This window comes from Oncorhynchus masou, chromosome 33, assembly GCF_036934945.1.
Source record: "Oncorhynchus masou masou isolate Uvic2021 chromosome 33, UVic_Omas_1.1, whole genome shotgun sequence".
Taxonomy (NCBI): domain Eukaryota; kingdom Metazoa; phylum Chordata; class Actinopteri; order Salmoniformes; family Salmonidae; genus Oncorhynchus; species Oncorhynchus masou.
In genome coordinates this window covers 32,675,053-32,699,723 of record NC_088244.1, presented here as the reverse complement: position 1 = coordinate 32,699,723, position 24,671 = coordinate 32,675,053, and the positions used below count along the sequence as shown (strand labels likewise).

General features: G+C 39.2%; 2 protein-coding genes across 2 annotated transcripts; both read right to left on the bottom strand.

The window, feature by feature from the left end:
- Positions 1–3,199: 3,199 nt before the first annotated feature.
- Positions 3,200–7,492, bottom strand: LOC135528316 (transmembrane protein 198-like). The gene is made up of 5 exons (XM_064957307.1): positions 7,351–7,492; positions 5,801–6,275; positions 4,002–4,577; positions 3,711–3,850; positions 3,200–3,539 (listed from the first exon to the last, which is right to left on the bottom strand). The coding sequence occupies exons 2-5, from the start codon at positions 5,988–5,990 to the stop codon at positions 3,396–3,398; spliced, it is 1,050 nt and encodes a 349-aa protein (XP_064813379.1). The 5' UTR covers positions 5,991–6,275; positions 7,351–7,492; the 3' UTR covers positions 3,200–3,395.
- Positions 7,493–21,526: 14,034 nt separating this feature from the next.
- Positions 21,527–23,203, bottom strand: LOC135527579 (thyrotropin-releasing hormone receptor-like). Its single transcript, XM_064956071.1, has 2 exons — positions 22,409–23,203; positions 21,527–21,940 (listed from the first exon to the last, which is right to left on the bottom strand). The coding sequence occupies exons 1-2, from the start codon at positions 23,201–23,203 to the stop codon at positions 21,527–21,529; spliced, it is 1,209 nt and encodes a 402-aa protein (XP_064812143.1).
- Between the last annotated feature and the right edge of the window lie 1,468 nt (positions 23,204–24,671).

Here is a 24,671-nt window from a genome sequence, read left to right as displayed (position 1 = left end):
CCCTATGAGCCCGATGGCCGGTTGATGAGGGCCACAGCATGGGGGAAGAAGCTGTTGAGACCGGACAATGCGCTGCAGTTTACCCTGGCCCTTTCCTCTCCATTTCTAATGTAAGACGTCAGCCTCCAGAACCAAATTTTCGCTCCAACACTATACGGTATGAAAGTCCCGCCTACTTCCTGGATCATGTCCCACCGCACTTGAATGGCCTTCAAGATTACATCGTCAAATTCATGAAAATGCCGTTGTTTAAGATACAGTTGAAGTCGGAAGTTTACATACACCTTAGCCAAATAGATTTAAACTCAGTTTTTCACAATTCCTGACATTTAATCCTAGTAAAAATTCCCTGTCTTAGGTCAGTTAGGATCACCACTTTTATTTTAAGAATGTGAAATGTCAGAATAATAGTAGAGAATTATTTATTTCAGCTATTATTTCTTTCATCACATTCCCAGTGGGTCAGAAGTTTGAATTTTGGCCCATTCCTCCTGACAGAGCTGGTGTAATCAAGTCAGGTTTGTAGACCTCCTTGCTCGCACACCCTTTGTCAGTTCTGCCCACACATTTTCTATAGGATGAGGTCAGGGCTTTGTGATGGCCACTCCAATACCTTTACTTTGTTGTTCTTTGTTGTTCCACAACTTTGGAAGTATGCTTGGGGTCATTGTCCTTTTGGAAGACCCATTTGTAACCAAGCTTTAACTTCCTGACTGATGTCTTGAGATGTTGCTTCTATATATCCACATCATTTTCCCTCCTCATGATGCCATCTATTTTGTGAAGTGCACCAATCCCACCCTCAGCAAAGCACCCCCACAGTCTGATGCTGCCACCCCCGTGCTTCACGGTTGGGATGATGTTCTTCGTCTTGCAAGCCTCTCCCTTTTTCCTCCAAACATAACGATGGCCATTATAGCCAAACAGTTCTATTTTTGTTTCATCAGACCAGAGGACATTTCTCCAAAAAGTATAATCTTTGTACCCATGTGCAGTTGCAAACCGTAGTCTGGCTTTTTTATGGCGATTTAGGAGCAGTGGCTTCTTCCTTGCTGAGCGGCCTTTCAGGTTATGTCGATATAGGACTAGTTTTACTGTGGATATAGATACCTGTCTTCTCCAGCATCTTTCACAAGGTCCTTTGCTGTTGTTCTGGGATTGATTTGCACTTTTCTCACCAAAGTACATTCATCTCTAGGAGACAGAACACGTCTCCTTCCTGAGCGGTATGACTGCTGTGTGGTCCCATGGTGTTTATACTTGTGTACTATTGTTTGTATAGATGAACGTGGTACCTTCAGGCGTTCTGAAATTGCTCCCAAGAATGGTCTTGGCTGATTTCTTTTGATATTCCCATGATGTCAAGCAAAGAGGTACTGAGTTTGAAGGTAGGCTTTGAAATAAATCCACAAGTAAACCTCCAATTGACAAATTATGTTAATTAGCCTATCAGAAGCTTCTAAGACCATGACATAATTTTCTGGAATTTTCCAAGCTGTTTAAAGGCACAGTCAACTTATTGTATGTAAACTTCTGACCCACTGGAATTGTGATCATTGAATTATAAGTTAAATAATCTTGTCTGTAAACAAATGTTGGAAAAATTACTTGTGTCATTCACAAAGTAGATGTCCTAACCAACTTCTCAAAGCTATAGTTTGTTAACAATTAATTTGTGGGGTGGTTGAAAAACTTTTTTTTTTAAACCTGTTAAGGATGCTGCGAATTTTCGCAGCTTTTTGTTAAAAATCGCGCAAAATTTCAACGTCATGCCAGGAATATAGTATATGCATATGATTAGTATGTGTGGATAGAAAACACTCTGAAGTTTCTAAAACTGGTTAAATGATGTCTGTGACTATAACAGAACGTGTGTCGGAGTCAAAATCCCAAGGAAACCTGATCACAAAATCAACGAAAAAAATATCAATCCGCCAGTCTCTGTGTTGTCTATGGCAAGGTAAAATAGATAGCGAACGGTTTACAGTTCCTACAGCTTCCACACGATGTCGCCAGTGTTGTGAATTGTATTGTAGTTAATCCTTGGTCAAATGAGTAATAGGCACATCCTGTCGTCGAGTACACAGCAGGAAGTTATGAAAGGGAGAAAAATGGACGACGATTTCCAAACTTGCTGCTATTGAATACAGATCGCCCCGTGATCAATTTGATCGTTTATTAACGTTTACTAATACCTAAAGTTGGATTACAAAAGTAGTTTGAAGTGTTTTGTCAAAGTTTATAGGCAACTTTTGTAATTTAAAAAAAGTGACGTTGCGTTTTGAAACAGAGTTTTTCCTGGATTTGACTGTGTTCATAAATGGACATTTTGGGCATACATGGACCGATTTAATCGAAAAATAGACCCAATTGTGATGTTTATGGGACATATAGGAGTGCCAACAAAGAAGCTCGTCAAAGGTAATGAATGTTTTATATTTTATTTCTGCGTTTTGTGTAGCGCCGGCTACGATCATTTTTTTGTTTACGTCCCCTTCGTGTGTTTCTGGGGGCTGCATGCTATCAGATAATAGCTTCTCATGCTTTCGCCGAAAAGCATTTTACAAATCTGACATGTTGGCTAGATTCACAACGAGTGTAGCTTTAATTGAGTACCCGGCATGTGTGTTTTAATGAAAGTTTGAGTTGTATGGAGTATTATTAGTTGGCGCTCTGGAATTTTGCTGATTTTGATGCCTGTACAGGTACCGCAGCTATAACAGGTTTTAATGACTCCAACCTAAGTGTATGTAAACTTCAGACTTCAACTGTATGTACAATTATATTCATGGCTTCATTTACCTCTAGAAGTAAATTCATCCACGAATACGAGTATAATTTGACATTTATTTTAATTTACCGTCTTCATAAATTTGATGATATAATCTTTAAGGCCATTCAAAAACAGTGTGACACGATCCAGGAAATAGGCAGGAGTTTCATACCGTATAGCCTAGCCAATGTATCACCTATCCCGCTAAGGTGAAATATAGTAACATTTAAGGATTTTATTTATTTTGATAACACGAGTTACAAAAATGTTTTACGTGCTGTATCTCTTGTGTAAAGTATGTAAATCGCTAAATGTATAATTCCCCCCTTGTACACTGCATAAAACTAACAATGGATGTCTTCACAAAAATGTATATTCGCAAACTGACTAAAATAAAGCAATTTGATTTATTGGAAGAAGGATCGATGTGTTATATTACGATTGACTGTCTGATACCTTAAGACTGTCAATAATAAACAAAACAACAGATTGATTTAGTTTTTTTTTGTCTCAAAAATCATTCTGTCATCTCAAAATACAGTCTATGAATGGTCTGCTGGAGAGAGGTATAGGGCACCTAAGTGGAACTGGGAGGGGATGCCTAGTATTTGGTGGTCATCCCTCAGACCCTATAAACTAGGGAGGAGGCAGTCAGGGGCACCATGGAGCCTGTCTCAAAGTCAATCATGGAGTGGTTGACTGTGCTGTTGCTGTTGGTAGAGGAGCCTGTACCCATCTGGCGGTCACGAATGCTTTGGATGTAACTCTGGAAGGCAAAGTGGTAAGGAAAGAATGACATTGATTCTCTAGGTCTAAGTGATAGAAAATAATTGACACTGGTGACACACAATGATGTATATTAGCTAAGTGCATAAACATTTTGCAATAAGTGTTTTAATCAAGCTCATTCATGCCCATTAGGAGTGAAGAAACTCACTGGGGCCAGGACGTCCCCAGCATAGCGCTTTAGGATTGGAGGCTTGCGATGGCGGTAAGTGCCCTGCTGGGGTCGTCTCTGGGCATCTCTTCGTCTGATTCGCATCAGTTGGACCTGTCTTTGTCGGCCACTGACAGGTACTTGGGGATGTTCAATGAAATTAGCATAGGACAGAAAAAGAGCGAATTATGTTGTAGTCAGTTTTCATGTTAAGTGTAACCTAAGTATCAAATGAAGTAGTGATGACAGAGGAAGAAAGCATTCCATATTTTTTATGAAACTGCCACTCACCTTCTGTGTGGGACACTCCTTTGGCAGTGAGCATCCATTGCACCAGCACCCCCATCAGACTGAATAGAGGACATACACCTGTTATAACCCAGCTGTGCCAGCAGAGGGAACGAGGAGGAACCTGAGACAGGATGTCGTACGCATGGCCAGCCAGCAGCGACTTCTCTACGAAGAAGTCCACACACGCCATCACCACAGCGGCACCGACTGCAGCCGTGGAGAGCACAGTGAATAGTTTCTGCCACTGCAGTGTGAGAATGGCACAAAAGGTGCTCGTGGCCAGGAGGGCACCGAGAGGCGCCCATAGGGGGGTAAGGCTGTAAAACTGTCCGACAACCAGCAGGTTGGCAAGGGTGAGCAGACTCCCCAGATGTAGGCCAGTAATGATGAACCCCACAGTCTGTACCAGCATAGTCACCAGGCCACAGAGCACAGCCACTCCCAGGAGGATGCCTGCTTTGGTCTCTGTAGTCAATTGGGTGTCCAGCACAGGCTCCTTATGGTACAACATGCAGACTAGTACAGACCCAAACATGAAGCCGGACAGAAACATGACCATCTTAAAGCAGCGGTATCCTAAAGAAAGAGAGACAAGTGGAGGGATGTTAAGTAAGAAAGATGGAGAAGGAAGCAAAGTGTACTTAAAGGGCAACTCCACCACTTCTTAACCTAATTTTCATTATCTCCAGCACAATACCATTGTCTACATATGTGAAAACAACGGATTTCAAAACAAAAAAAAATTAAAAAAGTGCTGCACTATGACATCATCAAAAGCTAAAACATTTAGAAAACAAAAATACCCTCCCTCTGGCTAGAAACTTGTTGCAGGTTTTGAAAATCACAGTTTTTTAAAACGTTTAATGTCACAAAGAAGCATTTTTTTAGGACCTTTTTGTCTTTTTAACCACAGATCATAGAAACGAGGCATTTCACATATGTACACACAGGTATGGTGCTGGAGATGAAGAATATGAGGTTAAAAAGTGGCGGAATTGTCCTTTAAGTGTACTAGGTTTGCCTGAGTTGGGATTTATTCTTAAAAAGTCATTTGTAGACTAGATTTTGTCTTTGGTAAACGGTACAGTTTGCAGAATATTTTAGAGATATAGTTAACTTCACATGAGGCATAGTCTGCTTAAGTCAATCTAAACGTGTCTATTATCAGACAACATTCACAGCGAGTGCATCTGTTGGGTTTAATGGATTTGGACCAGGCTAGGAGGCTACCTCAATTATCCCAGGTGGCTGTTCTCCAACTCTCTCGCAGCGGAATGCAGCAGAACCAGGTGGCCCATCTGCCTATTTCTCGTAGCCTACCCTGGAAGTTATCCACTTTATACCCCGGGTTGGCCCAGCCCAGACACCTGGCCCTCCTGTGTTTACTGTAAGGTTACAGTATAGGTAGGGTATATCATCAATAGACTCAAAGTGAGCTGATGAAATAGTTTCACTTAGTATGATGGGGTTAAATGTCAACTGAAAGGTTCTGGCCTTTCTAGGGAGTTTTTCCTAGCCACCATGCTCCTACACCTGCATTGCTTGCTGTTTGGAATTTTAGGCTGGGTTTCTGTACAGCACTTTGAGATATCAGCTGATGTAAGAAGGGCTTTATAAATAAATTGGATTTGATTTGGACTGGGAATTAAAGAATGATGTATCTACAGTGGAGCATTGGATTGTTTTGCGTTAATGCTGTAGTTAAATTGCAGATATGCCTATCATATCTTTAATGTGTATGTCTTGAGAGTACACATGTGCAAGTTCCAACTGTCCTCTATTACAGGCCAGGAACTTACCAAAAAAGCAGTAGATGAGGCCGAACAGAAAGCATACTGAGCAGACGATGGATGGGATGAGGTCATACTTCCCAGTGAACCCCAACTCACACGCATCCTCTTCAGCCACGCCATAGAGGATATATTGATCCTCTTCAGGCTGCCTCTGCACTGCCCCATCAGTGAACAAGAGTGAGCTGGGGTTTGCCATCTTGGAGCAGTTGTTTAACAGGTTAGGATAAAGACTGTGCTTTTGTTTAGCAATTTAAGCCATCTGTGTAACTGTGTTGTTTTCCTGTCTTAATCTCACGTGGGAGCATATTTCAACAGTCAACACCAAGCCAGGATATTGTCAGTATTCCATTGGGACAGGACTTTGCTTCATTTATTTAATTAAAGAATTTGACGAATGCTTCATTTTGGTAGAATGTAAGAGCTGAGGAAACAGGGAGTTCCTATGAGAAGTGTGTGAATCAGTCCCTTTCCTGTACTGCACCTGCAACAAGAGGAGAGGAGAGTCAAATACATCCAGAGAAAATTATTACCCCTTTAATAGGCAGATTATAAATTATCAAACTGGATATTACTCTATGTACCTAGTCTCCACATATACATCTAAGGTGTTGTTGAAATAATCTGCATAGAGACGGTAATCTCTGTACTACACAATCCTCTCCCCAGGAACCAGAAAAGGAAACTGAGATCCTCTCTGGGTCATGCATCTTTTTCTTGACCCTTTGTTAAAATGCAGGATGCAGCTGAGGAAACGAGGAGTGGATTGATGCCGACTGAGTCATTGAGCCTCTTTGTTTTGAACATATGGTATAAGCGCTCCAATCACAAAACACTGCTAAGCAAACAAACAACCCAACAGTAGGACATATCGTTCCAACACCTTAAAAAGGAATTGTGGGGGAAACTATGTAACACAATTTAGAATAATCTGGAAAAAGTTGAAAAAAGCTATATCCTCAGCATTCAAACCACATCCACCTTGGTGACCACATACTTAACTCTTCACCCAAGGAGAAATTGTGTTGCCTTAAGTCTGACTAGCAACAGTATGCTCTACGTTGAATGACCTTATAAGCTCTCCAGGCAGATCCCCAGATAATTGAATTAGAGGCCGATTAGCAGAGTCTAGCTAGACTCATGTCCTGCTACCTGCTACCTGTCTGTAAGTCACAAAGAAAACACTATCACTTTCTATGGCACCAATCAAGGGACCTTTGCTATTATAATATAACTTCATGTCAGGATGATAAACGCTTCATTTTTGATAATAAATTAAAACTGAGCCATCTGCCAAAAAGAGACTTCCTGTGAAAATATATATTTATACAGTCGGACACATAAGCACCTCATTATCAGTTATCGACAAAGTAGTCATATTCAACAGGCATTACATGAGTGGTAAACCAAATTCCACTTGTTTGATCATTAATAGATAGGATCACATATTTGGATCTTACATTAGCGGACATATGCAGACCAGAGAGTATTTGAGGTCATGAGTTTACAAATACTGTTCTCATGAATCATTTTAAGAGTCTGAAAATAAGTCATCTTACCTGACATGCGGCATATCCAGAATTACAAACTGCGATGAGAAGAAATAGGACTGCTACTCATTTGACCCTTGGAGGAGTTACATTAGTTTGTTCTGTCTATGCTGCGTTGAGGACAACCTACTTGTGTGTGCGTCCCTCTCAAATGTGGCCACTGGACCTCTGTCAGCGTCAGACATCAGTGGAAGAGAGTGACCATCTGTGCCAAGCTTGTTCTATAGATCAGAGGTGAGGCAATATTGTTGTTGTCCACATGATGTCTCTCCAGTCATACAGATTTACAATTTACAACAGAAGAAAGATTGGTTAAATCCATTGCCAGACAGGTTCCATCATGAGTCAGGCATGATGGAACATGTCAGGGATGGAATGTGGAAGTTTAAGTTCTGGAAAAAGTGAGTGTTCCGGGAAAGAGGTGATATTCTGGATGCTATGAGTAAACAGCGCACCCATACTACAGAATAATGAAATGCACTCATGTAGTCTTGTATCTCAGTGTATATGCAAATGTTAAATAAATGGTTTGTCAGAACAGAAAAATTCCCTCACCAGCTTGATAAATGAAATGGTGCTTCATGATGACGTTATCAACCACTGATGTTTATTTTTTAAGATTGTGCACATACACATTTTATTTATACGACTGACAGATTAGTTATGAAACTCACAGAATGTACAGAGGTATATTTACAGACACACAGTTTGCAGTAGCCACTGGATTGAGATTGGAGAAGGATGAGAAAGCATGCCTCAGTCTATACCCAATTTGCCATTTACACATATATCCAGCAAAAGATCACAGTCAAAATGTCACAGTAACACTGCATGGGCACAAACACTATTAAGCCAAATATCATGTGAAAAAGAGCAGATTAAAAATGACAATGGGTTTACTCCTACTGCCAGAGCACTGAGCTGCAATGATGTTGAAATCAGCAGTAAAATAGAGCTGTCATGCAGCATTGAGCGGCAAATAAAGATGCTATACTAAATGTCCATCAGTCATGTACTGAGTATGTGTGTTGCTGTGTTTGAAATAAATCAATGGGGACAATTGTCCCACATCTCAGACAAGATAGGATAGAAGTAAAAAAATATATGTATATGTATTTTTATAAAATGTCCCCAAAATGTTGCATGATGAATCATGTTGCCGTTTTTATTTCAGAGAGTAATTTATGCAATATTTTTGATGCATTGTTCACTGAACCATTATTCTTGGTGACCGGATTGAATAAACAGAGCTGGCGAGATTGAATAAATAACATACTACATAAAACACCTGACAAAGGGAGATGTACGTTCTAGGTTTGTAACAGAATAAGCATATACTAGAGCCAACCTTTCCCAATTGATAGTTAGAAAAGCTATGATTCTAGACACATCTTTAAAAGACGGCCTCTTGATGCTCCTTAAAGAGAACTGTGAAGGCTATCATGAAATGTATAAGACTCATATATTTCCCCCAAAAGGAATGCACAGCATAAGGATATTGGGTTTAAAAGACAACCAAGGGAAGTCTCCTCAGAGGGTTGATACCGACACTGTGGAGATTAATCTGACTGAATAACTCTAACCTGCTGGCAAAGTGGGAATCACTGACTGTCCTTGTTGCACCACCTATATTTCACTACTCATCATAAATCACATGTAGTGAAACCCCATCATGGAGTTATATGAGGCTTATGGGGTATATAGAAAGCTGTCGTGACGTGACTATCATTAATCTGATGACTGTTATTTATTTTATCAACTAACTATGTTTAATTGTTACTTATGATTCAATGAATCATATGACAATTAACTCATTAGGAATTTGGGGCACCACGGAATAAGTTGTTTAACAAGTTACCATCTCCCAAATGAAACTCGAAGATACATCAATAAATGATACAACAATAACAGTCACTTATTAATAATCATTACCCCATCAGTCTCATTCTGAACCCCAGCCTTTATGAATATTCAGTACTACACAAATTGATTTAATCATTTTGTTTACCAACTAACTAAATAATAACACCAAATATATGTACAAACACATAATAATAATAACACAGAATACACATAGACACCAGAACAGAGAGGCACGTTTTGCTCTTGATTGTAATCAGAGGTCTGATATAAATACTATGCATGCCAGACTCTCTTGGCTAAGAGTTGAGAGGCAGACTGCATCACTTCTTCTTTTTATAAGATACATTAATGTGTTGGAAATCCCAAATTGTTTACATAGTCAACTTACACACAGCTCTGGCACACACACTTATCCCACCAGACATGCCACCAGGGGTCTTTTCAAAGTCCCCAAATCCAGAACAAATTCAAGAAATCGTACAGTATTATATAGAGCCCTTATTGCATGGAACTTCCTTCCGTCTCATATTGCTCAAATAAACAGCAAACCTGGTTTAACAAAAACAGTTAAAGCAACACCTCACGGCACAACACCTCTCCCCTATTTGACCTAGATAGTTTGTGTGTATGTATTGATATGTAGGCTATGTGTGTCTTTACATTTTTTTATGTAGTTCTATCCTTGAGCTCTTCTTGTCTTGATGTTCTGTATTATGTCATTTTGTGTTAAATGTCATGTTTGGTGTGGACCCCAGCAAGAGTAGCTGCTGCTTTTGCAACAGCTAATGGGAATCCTAATAAAATACAAATACCAAATACATGAGATAAAAGAACCCTAGTGGATTGACAATATATGATGGCTGGTTATACATATGGAGAGTTAGGGGTAGGTAAAGAGAGGGAGAGACAAAGAGGGAACACTTGGATACATTCAGAACCTACGCTCAAAGGAATAGTAATACTATGCACATGAATCTCCACTCATTCGGATAAGAAATGGATTGTGTATATTTACGCGTAATGTCTTTCTCTGTCATTTCTCTGTTGAAACCAATCGATCCGTCTATGGGGAGTGGCTCGATGTAAGGCTCTGGTTGTCCACCAGAGGTTACAATGTACTTCTTAGTTGTAGAGCTTCTCTGGTAGTGAAGTGTTTGTTTGAACAAGTACTTCAGATGCACCAACGGTTGTCTCAGATGGGAAGTCTTCCTTCCCCCCTCGTGTATTTAGTCAAATTCTAGGACCACTTTTACATGCACAGCTCCAGACTGTGAATGTTTTGGTCTAGTCTTTATCTTTTTCACTCGTGTTGAGTGTTTCAGAGTTTCTAACCATTTCAATTTGTAGCCACCGCTCCACGCTTCCTGATCGTTAACCATTCGTAACGTCCTGCTCACACCATCTGTCTGCATGGTCTTAATGGTTGATTATTCAGGGTTCAGCTCCCAACCACTTTACTCGCCAGTAGTAACACGGCAATGTACTGGTCTCACCATTTCAGCCATGTAGCCAGTGCTCCATGCTATCTGGTCTGGTAGTTTCAACCATTCATAATGTCACCGTCTGTCTACTTGGTTTAATGTAAATTTAGTTAGCGAGTCCTTTTATCCTCGGGTAAAAAGGGTGTGTTCCATCACGTCGTCTGTGCTCACTTGGGCGTGGTTACTGACTGGGCACAAATTTATATGAAAAACAATTATCTAATTTAGAAAGCTAAAATGACATTGCTATCTTCACAAAAGTATTCTCATATTTAATCATATATTTTAGACCACATTGATAGATAGAATGCGTACACTTTCAGAGTTACAGTTACTTTGTTATACCATTCTTAATGACATCACAAAATAATAAACAGTATGACATGATTATTCTTGATGATCCCCACGGATCCCCAAGGACCATTCTTAACATTCCTATCTTACGAATATTGTTCCAAAGTTCATTCTCTTGGAGAAAAGGGTTTTGGTGGCAATAGTTTCTCTGTAACAAAAGGATATTTATTTTCCAATACTGCAGTGAAAGAAAGAGTCATCTGTTGCAAACTATTTATGACCGGGTGTTAAGAGTCATAAAACTGTCCCAACTCACCCCCTTTCCTCTCCTGTGAGGGGGGGTCTAGCTATCTGTCAGCCATTTGCAAAGCTGATCTGGCACCTTTGATCCTCACCAAAGAGAGAGAGTCATGACAAAGCTATGGTTTTGAGATTATGCTGACGCCACAATCTATGTGCTGACGAGGTAGTTGTTGTATTGTATTAGGATCCCCATTAGCTGTTGCAAAAGCAGCAGCTGCTCTTCCTGGAGTCCACACAAAACATGAAACATGACATAATACAGAACATCAATAGACAAGAACAGCTCAAGGACAGAACTACACTTAAGCATCAAAAGTAAAAGTAAAGTATAAACCATTTCAAATTCCTTATATTATTAAGCAAACCAGACTGCACAATTTAGATTGTATTTTTTAATGGGCGGATAGCTAGGGGCACACTCCAACACTCAGACATAATTTGCAAAGGAAGCATTTGTGTTTAGTGAGTCCGCCAGATCAGAGGCAGTAGGGATGACCAGGGATGTTGAAGAGTGAATTGTGTGTGAATTAGACCATTTTCCTGTCAATATGTAATGAGTACTTTTGTGTGTCAGGGAAAATGTATTTTCTTTAGGAATGTAGTGAAGTAAAAGTTGCAAAACTAGAAATAGTAAAGTAAAGTACAGACACCCCCAAAAACTACTTAAGTAATACTTTAAAGTATTTTTTACTTAACACCACTGATTTTGATATTTGTCCCTATTTGCTATTTCTGCCCTCTATCCATGTCAAATATGATCACATCACATGCAGCAAAATGTTTCTGAACACTTCTAAATTAATTGTGGATGTTACCATGATTACCGATAATCATGAAGGAATTGCCCAATAATGATGAGTGAGAAAGTTACAGATGCACAAAAAACATGCTGGCAGGGTAGCTAAGTGGTAAGAGTGTTGGACTAGTAACCGGAAGGTTGCAAGTTCAAACCCCCGAGTTGACAAGGTACAAATTTATCATTCCAACCCTGAACAGGCAGTTAACCCACTGTTCCTAGGCTGTCATTGAAAATAAGAATTTGTTCTTCACTGACTTGCCTAGTAAAATAAATAAAAATGCCCCCAAAACATGCATTGTTTGGGGGGTATGTTATTTATGCCTCTAACTTTCTTACTCATCATTATTCACAATTTATTCATAATTATCTGTAATCATGGTAGCATCCACATTCATCAAGAATTGTTCAGAAACATATTATATTCTTATTTACTATAAAAGTTACTCCAAAATGACACAATACATTATTTACCATTCATTTCTATTGTGCAAAACACAACCAAAACAAAGTGCAAATGCATCCAAGCATGTAGAGTCCCAAGCTCGATGGAGTCATTGCGTGCTAGGAATATGGTACCAAATACTATATTTTGGACTTCTTTAAAACACATATAAGTGAATTTGTCCAAATACTTATGACACCTTCAAATGGGGCACTCGATACATAAAGTGTTTTCATTTCTAAATGGTAAAAAAGATATGTATGAAAATACCTTCAAACTGAAGGTGACATTCTGAACTGTCGCTTCATATGAAACATTTGATCTCAAATCCAAAATGCTGGAGTATAGAGCCAAATGAAAAGTTTTAGCTTCACTGTCCAAATAAATACGTAGGGGGGGGGGAGTGTATATTTTATACCTACAGGCACTGTTGCTCACAGACATATTCAAACCAAAAGGTTAATCATTTCTCAAGAGCTTTCTACGTGGGGTTCTTTATGGCACTGCTGATTGGAATTCTGAAAGTGTATTGATTATGACTGACCATTTACCCTCCATAAATGAAAGGTGTTTTTCACTTCAGTGTTCCAGCCAGGAACTGTGGTATTTGACTCCATTCATTTAAAATGGTTGTGGCATGGGCATAGTCAACAGAGAATACATTCAGTCCGATGTTTCAGATGTCTCATCTAGCCAATGTTTGTGAGATAGATATAGCATATTAGTTGTACACACTGTAGGCGCAGAATCTGCACCTTTTGTTGTTGTTGACAGAACCTGCACCTTTTGTTGTTGTTGACAGAACCTGCACCTTTTGTTGTTGTTGACAGAATCTGCACCTTTTGTTGTTTTTGACAGAATCAGCATCTTTTGTTGTTGTTGACAGAACCTGCACCTTTTGTTGTTGTTGACAGAATCTGCACCTTTTATTGTTGTTGACAGAATCTGCACCTTTTGTTGTTGTTGACAGAATCTGCACCTTTTATTGTTGTTGACAGAATCTGCACCTTTTGTTGTTGTTGACAGAATCTGCACCTTTTATTGTTGTTGACAGAACCTGTGGAGAGTGGAATCCCTAGAGGTATGAGGAAGATCTGGGATGATAATTTTTATGGAGTGAACAGTGTCCGTATGATACCGTATGTAAATAAGATTTTCATGGAGTGAACATTGTCCGTATGATACCGTATGTAAATAAGATTTTCATGGAGTGAACATTGTCCGTATGATACCGTATGTAAATAAGATTTTCATGGAGTGAACATTGTCCGTATGATACCGTATGTAAATAAGATTTTCATGGAGTGAACATTGTCCGTATGATACCGTATGTAAATAAGATTTTCATGGAGTGAACAGTGTCCGTATGATACACTATGTTATTAAGATTTTTTTTACGTGTGTTTTCTTGTGAATATATTGTATGTCAAAGAGAATATTGTAACTTGTTGGGTATTTATTTCATTTGTAATTTCATTCCCATTAATTCCAATATTGAGCACTGGAGAAACCACGTGTTCATTCTACCCTTGTGAAATCCACGAGAAAATACATTGAGTTCCACTTGTTGCATCACTTGGAGAATATACAAGACGCACATGTTTAACTGCAGTTTCAATAATGCCAAAATAAACAATAGGTGCTTTTCAATCATAGCATTGTGTTTTTCATGAGAATGAATTGTAGTGGGTGGTAGAAAGTTACATTCATAGGCCCAATTCATAGGCCCATGTATATCAAATAGTTTTCCATAACATACCCTATACTAGGCCTACACCATACTACTACCATAAGATTCCTGCATGTCAACCAAAAAATGTAGGATATCGCTGAACAGTTTAGAGAAGTTTGAGGTGTCTATTGTTTGTCATGCAGCAGCAACCCAACATAACAATACTCTTGGGTTCTCTGTAAGCTCCATTTGTTTTATCGGCCTTTGACTTTGTATGAAAAAGAACAATACGGTATATTATTGAGCTGTTGTTAAGACATGTGGGCCTTTCTGTCTCTAGGCAAGGCTTAGTTATAGAGAATAGATGTTTTTGATCTAACAAAGGTTTGTGTCGAAAAAATGGCCACATAAATTACGAGTAAAATGGACATGTTTTGGTGTATTTCTTATCTGTACAGCCTTTGCGGCCTCAGATTTACTGTGTCTATTTCTGGACATCCTCTCTCTTCCTTTGAAAGTCTTTTTCAACGTCTAAAATGAATTTGATGGATTGCAATTTCACAAAGTCTACAAAGTCTGCACTTGCAATTATACTTTTGGCGTAGATGTTCTATCTATTTCTATGATTCATTTCCTAAAATAATCTAGCATTTTATGCCTCTTTCACAAACTAAACTTGTCCATCAGTTCTGTGGATTTGAAGCAATTTCCAGACTGAACGTTCTATCTCTGAGAATCGAACACTACTCTGAGGTTCTGAAGCCTTGTCACCCAAGGCTTACAAAATAGCTTAGAAGTTGTACTGTATGCCTGAAATCTGCACTTCTTTTTGACAAATCCCGGGAGAACTTGAAATCCCCGGGGGAAACAAGAAAATGCAGTCTGATATCATTCTAAGACATCTGAGGTGACTGAATCTCTGGTTTGAACATTGTCCCATTGTCTTGTCTCAGCCAAAACTCCCAGTAAACAATGAAGATGATTTGTTAGTGATCAACCACAGTGATATAAGAGTAATTATAAATCTGTTATGACAAATGTTCCTAAATACAAGGCTGCATTATGTGGTCAAATCTATTGTTATGGCTTCTTGAGAGGGCCATACTGACTACTGTCTGCATGTGCACAGAAAGGGATACATTTGACTTAGATTTATTACCGGCGCAGAAGAGATTCCAGGCAAAGGAATGTGTTAGTGGATATATCAAAGTCCTTTTTAAATACAGCTAAATCAGTCATGCACTCTTTTGCCCTTCCTGATTAGAAACCTGACCAGCCATAGCTGCTACACGATTACAGACATCTTTACCTGGGGGAAAGATCATCTGCCTGGTGATTTACATGTTGTGATTCTATCCACATTCCAGTCCTAGCAAATGAATGCTCTGCGTGTATGGGTAAACACTTTGAGATCTCATGAATACAAATATATTCATCTTTCCTGGATACTTAACAGAGAGTTTGAATGGCTTATGACCGCAAAATATTAAATCAAATATTATTTTATACACTCATTGAAAAAGATCTGATGTGCAAACACCAATTAGTGGGAGAAAAAAACAATTGAGCTGCCTGTGTAAACTCAGCCAATGTCCAAAAGAAAAATGGAATAGAAATGTCATTCACCACAAGGATCAGCAAGGTGTCCCGCCAAAAGATCCCTTGCGATGTTCTGTGATAAAAGAGCAATGCCCATCCATTATGGATTCAACTTCAAGTGTCTTAAAGACAGGAATATTGCATTGCAGTGAAGTGCTGCTGAACTATATATCACACCGCATCTGTGAGCAGCAATATCATCCTGGGAGTGGAGCCTGATAGAAAGTCCCCTGTAAAACCCCTATTTCCTGAAGACTTCTATTGCTCTATGACTGCCTTCTATGCAGTACACATACTAGTCTTTGTGAAATTGCCTTTTTCTGCACAGTAATTGTTTTAAGCAGATGTCTTAGCCATATTGGAATATATAAAGTGTCATATGTCCTCTCTGCTCAGTCTAGAATATGCTTTATTTCCTTTCTTTGTGACTGAGGGGATGATGTGTTCAGCTGCCCCAGAGAGCATGAGACATCAAGATACAAATGACAAGACATCTGTCAGATGCAGCGAAAACAATATAAAAACGTATCATCTGGGGATAACACAAGTATTGCTTTGTTAATCAATCAGCTGATCTTTCTGAATGTTAGGTGGATAACTATGTTTTTCCCGGGTTTGCATTCATACTACGTAAACCCAAGTTAGGACAATTACAGACACTGTCAGTCACCATGAGGAGATGGGATAAAAACATGAATCTTTTCATATATCCATCCATTTGCAGAAGAGCAAATGCCATAATAGCTGTCTGATGCTTTCAAGTCAAAGTCATAAACCTATAGCAAACATTTCAGATTAAATGTGTGGCCATCACACTGTACCCTGACCTTTTCATGTAGGGTTATATGTTTGGTTTTGTTGTTAGTGAACATCAGGGCTTTTCCAAATAGATGTAGATGTGTGGGAGAGAAATTGATACAGATTTAAATACTGTAAGGACATCATAGCCCTGTTCACAGGGAAATGCTCTTCCTACTGGCATTGAATCAAAGTATGTTTCCTGCTGTTCACTGTAGCTTACTACTTGAATTGTGTTACGCTTTTGAAATCCTTTCATCACCATGTGGCTGAACACAGCCTGAAACATGTGGTCCAGATTAATATGGTCAAACTACCATCCCGGCACTGACAGAATGTGACTGTTGCTCAGTAAATCTGGGTGGCAATGCCAACACATGGCCGAAATATTAATAAGATGGATGACACGAAGTTTCCTCCAGGACTGGTGTGTGATTTGCTCTATGATTGATAGAAAGAGGCAGCCTGTGAGCCACATGCTTAGGGAGAAAGTGTAGACAGATCACCCAAGCCACACGCACTGTTACTTTACTGAATAGGTCACCTGTACCAGTCTGTTGGCCAGCCTTGTCTGAAAACCCCTTCTGTTATTCAATACGGAACGGAAGGAATTATTTGGCCAACTTAGTCAATATCTATCGACTTAGGCAAGTCCCTGTTTGTTTCTGCAGGAAACACATATACGCTTCAGTTCTCTCTGAGCCAATGACGTTTGTGCCACGGAAGGCTGCTTTTAAACTGCTGCTTGACTGGTTATAGTTCTGGAACTGGCAGTAAACAATCCTGAATATGCCTTCTGAACTTTCATCCAATGAACTCAAACATTATGTTATAAAACGGTTCGGTAGACTGCTAGTGTTCAAATGTTTTTATCTTGTTCTACCCTGAAAACCATTTTAATTGGACTTAGAAGCATAGATTAAAGCTAACAAAATGATCTGCCACCTCCCCCACCTTACCTCTGTTTATTAAAGCCTCAGAGCATACTGAAAAGAGACTAAAACTAATTCAATGTGCTTAGACTCTTTAATTACTTTGATATTTTCTTTGCTGAAGAAATTCATTCTGATTGCCATCAAAATGGCCATTGCAGTAGCCTTGATAAAAATGATGGAGACTACAATGGGTGCTCTTGTCACGCCTTGGTCTTAGTATTTTGTGTTTTAGTTTATTAGTTAGTCAGGCCAGGGTGTGACATGGGTTTATTGTTTGTTGCATTCGTATTGGGGTTTGTAGTATTTGGGATTGTAGCTGATTAGGGGTGTGTGTGTTTAATAGGTTTGGCTGCCTGAGGCGGTTCTCAATCAGAGTCAGGTGATTCTCGTTGTCTCTGATTGGGAACCGTATTTAGGTAGCCTGGGTTTCGCTTTGCATTTCGTGGGTGATTGTTCCTGTCTCTGTGTTAGTTTCACCAGTCAGGCTGTAATAGGTTTCACGTTCCGTTTGTTGTTTTTTGTATTTATTAAGTTATTTCATGTATAGTTCGTTTGTTTGTTTTCACATTAAACATGAGTAACTTACACGCTGCATTTCGGTCCGACTTTCTTTCAACAAAAGAAGAACGCCGTTACAGCTCTATTATTGAGACTACATGGGTGCTCTATTATTGAGACTACAATAGGTGCTCTATTATTGAGACTACAATGGGTACTCTCACAGGCTTTATTATGTCTGGTGTGTCTGATTGCCCAAATATGAAGTACACGCCTTTGGGTTTCTTTCTTCTTTGTTGTTAATGTCCAATAAATGTCTGAAATATAAACCTCTATATTCAAATAAATAAATCAACTAATACTTTGCAATTATCCTATACTGTTTGCTTCTCCTCATCCTCCTCACCTTTCTTCCTCTCAGCCTTCTTCTAGCTCTTTTTCATCCTTGTATGCTTCTCAGGAAAATGCAACCTATAGTATACTGTACATACGGTCCATACAGGGATTCATTCAAAGAAACTGTAGACAACACTGAAAACTATGCCCTGTTAGAAACAGGGTGATAAAATACACAAGGTTTAACTGTCGGACATGAGCAGGAACAGACATAGACGCCTGAATGATGGCTTGTTTCTCAGTGTTACCTCGGTACATGATATTCCAGGCAATGCATAATTCATATTCAGACAGGGAAGAGGATTAATAACCATGAAATGAAAAAATAAAAAGAGACCATTTGAGTGGACTCTTCAGTGCTGCATAATAGACATCCTGAAAACCAAAACAGATATGATTCACCTCTCCATACAGAATGGCTATTGTCTGTCTCTGCTGAGCCTTTGATTGTGCTGGTTTGAATCCTAATAGTGAGGAGGCAGACACCCTTGAGGGGCAAGAGGTGGATGAATGACTTCCATCCCTATCATAATGAGGCTTAGTAGGCTACATGTGAAAAGGATGGCGCAGAAGAGTGCCTTGTTGTCAGAGCGGCTTTGTATAACTGCATTAGTAGTCTTACAACACACATACCGTCTTAATGGTGTGGTGCACAGGTTATGCATGGCCATGGCTGGGTATGAGTGTCTAACCCGCCATCACTATTAAAATAATATGATTCCTCGGGAATAGACACCATCCATCAAAATAACATGTTCATATCAGTTTGGATAAAGGATGCACTACCCACATTATATTGCGGTATGTGAAAAAACAGTCTACAGTAAAGTCTAAAAGTTTGAGACTCAAACCTCTTGCAGTCAGAATGCCTCCCTTTTCATTCCATTCTTTCTATTTTAGTCGCTGCAGGCAATTTAGAGTAAAATTCATAAATGTGAACTGTGTGGCTAATCTTATCTGATGCAAATGTTTCGAAAAAAAACTATGTCCCTAGAAACCTCTTAAAATCCAGCTGAACTCCCCCCCCCCCCCAGTGTGAAGCATTCTAAATTTGATTGTGCAGAAAGGCTGCTAAAACCTTGAAGCAGTTATCTTGGTTTCAGAGAAAGAAGCTCATAGCACAGGGGGGGTTAAAAGAGATAATGAACGGTAAGAATTACCCCTCTCTGGCTTTAAATGTAGAGCTTGATGAGAAAGAAATGGCTCTCATAATGTCTGAAAGATTGGAAGAAATCTCTTCACCCCATAACCAGAATCCTGAGAAAAAAATATCTTAGGGCAGATTTGTATTTTATTTTTATGAACAGGATGGGGTGGACATAACCATAAACACTAATTAGGTTCAGCGGAACGCAATGTAAATGGATGTTTGTTGTAGTATGGATACTCCTCCATTGTTTATGACTGTCTATGATCATCACTGAGGCTGTGTGAGAAGACAATGTCGCTGTAACCTGGCAAGCATCTGAAGCAGAGCAGAGCTGCGTAAAAATCTGGGACCTGGCAGGTCCCCAGTATAGAACCACTATTTACCAAGCACAACATTACTGTCAAACCAACTGACACTGTTGAAGGGGGAGGGGGGGGGGTCATCACCATGCAAACTGAAAGGGAATGTTTAGCTGATAAATGTATGCTTTCAAGGAAAATGTTACAGGAAATTAATGAACTGGAATTTGAAAAAAAGTATTGAATAGAGTGTTTGTCTAAGCCTAAATATATTTTTCTTCCAAATGGGCCAATTTGAATGCAAATCTATAAAAGACGTTTTAACATCTTGGTGGGAAATCAAACAAGCACAAATTATAGAGGGAAATAACTAAAAGACAGTAGAGAAAAACAACAGCAATCTAATACATTTTTATAGGCCTGAAATAACCTAAATTTCAGTGATTGCAGCCAAAGATTTGAGCAGTGTGTTGTTGGCACTGTTCACTGGGGTAGTGCTGAAATTGATGGATGTCAAACTTGACTTGTGTTCATTTCCTACAGGATCTCAAACTGACAGGCAGTGTATGGAACTAGTAATCAACTGGGATGTTTTGAAAACAATTTGATGTACATGCCAATGTAAACCTGGATATTTCCACTGCAGTCCATACAGTTTTTTAATGTTTGAGTTTCAGATTGTATTAACAATCAGGCCAGTTGCCTCCCAGTTTCCATTACTTAACTTTATAGCAAATAACTTGCCTGCTCGCTCTTCTACAAATATTGAACAAAAGCATGATGGTTGGTCACCTTTAATTCAATGAATTGCTCAAATTAATCACAAAAATCAAGTCCCCAAAAAGCCATGACTGTTATAGACATTGTTATAACCGGTATGAGAAAGTGCTGCATTTGAAAATGTAAAAAAGCTATATGCAATATATTAATAAAACATTCCATCTTCCACACTGTCACATTTTACAACAGGATTTACATGCTTCAACGTACATAGACCAGAACAGATACTGTACAGTGTGATGAGCGCAATAGTTTCAGAGGTTTCAAGAGGCCAACAAGAAAATGTCAAACAAACCAACAAACCCACAACCTGCATGAAGGTGTTTGGATGATATTAGTCATGTGACATTCAAGCCTTTACTTCTTGTAAATGACAGGAGTCCACAACTCAAAGGCTGCAGTCCTGTTGTTTATGTTTCTACCTGGATCTTCATTGATGAATTATTGTTATTGATTGACTAACTAGTCCATCCACCTGCTGCTCTAAGTTTGAATGAGTTTCTGATTAAAATGCAAAGATTAATACCAGGATAGTCTCCAACCCTCATGAGTTCTACAGCCAATATTTTAGATTGTTTGGTTGACTGAATGTCTTTTAACAAGCAGACAATGGGTTTTTAACTAGAAACTCTCTACCTAAACATTAGGTGATATACTGTAGGTTTGGGCTGTGGTATAAGAATGTAAACTATAGCAGATGGTCAATACATTTCAACAGTAAATGACAAAGTGTATGTACAAGAAAAAAGTACATTAGTACTGACCTTTGACACATATGGTAAAAATACTGTACATCACATTAATGGTGACCCTACGCACATGGCCTTTATAAAACCTAATTTTACACAAATAATTGCTCTCAATTTTGTCCTTCTGTCAGGCAATGCTGAACATAGTGCCGGTGTCCCCACAGTCATCTGTGAAGTTGACACTCTTAACACAAGTGTTACCAAAGCTGCTGACATCCTCCTGCTCTGTCTGCTCATGGCTCTCACGGGAAGAGTCTTTCACGACACTGTAATACACTGGCACACTGTACTTAATACATTTCTCTGGGTCTTGGCCCTTGCACTTGCAAAGCTTTTTGAAGGCGGCCCGGAACTTCTGAGACATGAGGTTGTAGATGATAGGGTTGATGGCGCTGTTGACGTAGATGCACATGCGGCAGAAGAGCAAGAACCACGTGTTGAGGTAGGGTGGGTCCATGAAAGAGTTGACCACCACCAGTGTCCGGTATGGCATCCAGAGCAAGGCGAAAAGAATCACCACCACTGCTAGCATCTTTGTAACCTAAATTATGGGGGGGGGGGTTAGAAAAAATGGTGTCAAAATATTCAGGTTCTTCATAATACTGTAAATGTTACTACAGTGTCATAATAATTGACTCAAATGTTTCTGGTTGTTTGTTTGACTGATGAAAGGACTTTAGGACTACATTTCAAATTGCAAAGACTTTTTTGCAAAACTTTTTTTTCTGGCATAGAGTTGAACAGTCTAATGATGGTAAACAAAGCTATAATTAACATAAGGTGATAATAACAGGATGTTATGCCTGCTGCTGTATCTTCCACACTACATTGATGAACTATGCACTAGCCTGCATTGTGTAGATAAACTACACACTACATTGATGAACTTTCAAAGTGGAATTATTTTGTATATTGTAGCCTAAATTATTATTTGAACACATTTTGTATTTTGTCAATTTAAAAGCCTTTGATTACTATTTTCCACAATAATTCACAAAATGTAGCTTACCTGTTTTCTTGACGTCACTGCACCCTTGTTCGATTTGCACGACACCTTCACGTTGCTGGTGGATCGCCCCTGATGTATAGAACCTTCACTTCTGTCGTTGAGATTGGTTGGCAAGGGGCTCATAAATAAAATCTTTGCGATAAGACCGTACAGTACAGTAGCAACAATGAGAGGGATGACAAAAAACAAAGTAAAGTCTAGAAAGTAAATTGGCATGTAGAGGTTTCTTGAGACACGGTAGCCACAGCTGACCACCACCCCATCGGCGTAGACGATTTCGTTCGTGTCCACTAAAAAGAACCACATTATGCAGTACAGCGAGGTGAAAATCCACACACAGGCAATGATCCTCTTCGCCCGAGACACGGTGCAAATAAATTGCGCCTTGATGGAGTGGCAGATAGCAATGTAACGCTCAATGGTGAAGGCTGTGATGGAGCAGGATGATACATTAATACCCAGATATTGCAGGTATGTGATGCAAAGGCACCCAGCGTAACCGTATATCCAAGAGTCGACTACTTCAGAAATATTAGGTAAACCTGCGGCTAGAAGGACGACAAGGTCCGCAATAGCCAGACTGACAAGATAACAGTTAGTAGGGGTCATCATGTGCTTGGTGCGCAGCACAACCAACACCACCATTATATTCCCCGCTATCCCAACACCGCATATTAGAAGTGCGAGAACAATTGTTATAACTTGCACTTCAATTGAGTTCTGTGGCATATTGATTAGAACTTCACTCTGTGTGAAATTTAAGACATCTTGAGAGGTGTCAGTAGTATTCTCCATGGTGTTTTACTGTTGGCACCTTTCTTCTGCTTTAATTTGCCTTGAGGTGGAACAGTTGACAAAAATCCTGAAAAAATATAGATAGAAATTATTCTAAGATTGCCCAGAATGTTATTTTTTCCCTTCAAAATGAGATACAAATATAAGTCAATGACTATGTCATTTATCATCTGAGATGACAAAGATATTTGAAATGAAATAGCTATTATCAAACAATTACAATGATTGCAAAAAAAGGAGCTTACCATGGTTTGGAAAGGTCTGAGCTTCATAACTCAAGTCCATCTGATATCCACAGAGATAGTAAAATGACTAGTTGCCCTCTCAGTGGTGCTGTACCCCTCTCTGAGAGAGAATATATATATATATATATATATATATATATATATATATATATATATATATATATATATATATATATATATATATATATATATATATATATATATCTTTCTCTGTCACTGTAAGGTTGTATTCAGCGCATGTGACTAACAAAATGTGATTTGATTTGATTTAACAACATAGTGCAAATTGCAGCAAAAATAGACTACAACTCAGCCTTGTCTAGTACCAGCAATGGCCATAGATTTAATGACCCACTATGTTGACACAATGGGTCCAAAAATGCTGGAATGCATGTCACTTGTTTTTACCATGTAAGGCAAAGTAAAAAGTGATTTTTATGTTAGCTACTTTGGTGGACACAAATCACAGAACACTACTGCGTTGGGCTGGCTAATTAGGTTTGGTCCTATGGGAAGACTGCTTTAATTAACCACTGCTTTAATTCTGTTGGATGCATTGGATTCTGAGGATCGTGTTAATGAAGCCCCTCAGCTCTCAGCCAACCTAATCTGGCGTTCTCTCAAACCATTTGGATAAACCACTTGGACCGTATCAGAATAGGCTACGCCAGCCCTACTAAGGCAGAGCTGTCCATGCTATAGCTAATTCTGATTTGCTTTCCTTCAGTCAAAGATCTCTTCTCTCTATACACCAAGTCACTCGGCTCCGTCATATCCTCTCAATGGTCTCTCCCATCATGGCTATGCAGATGACACTCAACTACTTTTCTACTTCCCCCTTCTGACACCCACGTGGTGACACGCAGATATCTCCGTTTGGATGTCGGCCCAACACCTTAAGCTCAACCCCGACAAGACGGAGCTGCTCTTCCTCCAGGAAGGAGGACCTTTCTTCTAATGCACTAACTGTAAGTCTGCTAAATTACTAAAATGTAAATATCATTGCGTCCCTGTATTGATAAATGATATAATGTACAAATACAGTGCTCAGGCAGATCATTTTTTACCTTTTAGTCCAGCGGAAAAGAAACAAATATACCTGAGATCGTTTCACTTTATGATAGAAGTACCAAACATGGTACAGTAATGCTAGATACCTTAAGGACATTTCTAAAGATTGGAGGCAGTCTGGGAAGCAAAAAAATGTCAACCATGTGATTGTG

Excerpts from the sequence above, each read along its gene's own strand:
- LOC135528316 (XM_064957307.1), bottom strand. The coding sequence starts at position 5,990 with ATGGCAAACCCCAGCTCACTCTTGTTCACTGATGGGGCAGTGCAGAGG. Across the intron at positions 4,578-5,800 it reads CCTCATCTACTGCTTTTTTG|GATACCGCTGCTTTAAGATG; the intron begins GTAAGTTCCTGG and ends CTCTTTCTTTAG. Across the intron at positions 3,540-3,710 it reads CTGGGGACGTCCTGGCCCCA|AGTTACATCCAAAGCATTCG; the intron begins GTGAGTTTCTTC and ends TTTGCCTTCCAG.
- LOC135527579 (XM_064956071.1), bottom strand. The coding sequence starts at position 23,203 with ATGGAGAATACTACTGACACCTCTCAAGATGTCTTAAATTTCACACAG. Across the intron at positions 21,941-22,408 it reads CAGTGACGTCAAGAAAACAG|GTTACAAAGATGCTAGCAGT; the intron begins GTAAGCTACATT and ends CCCATAATTTAG.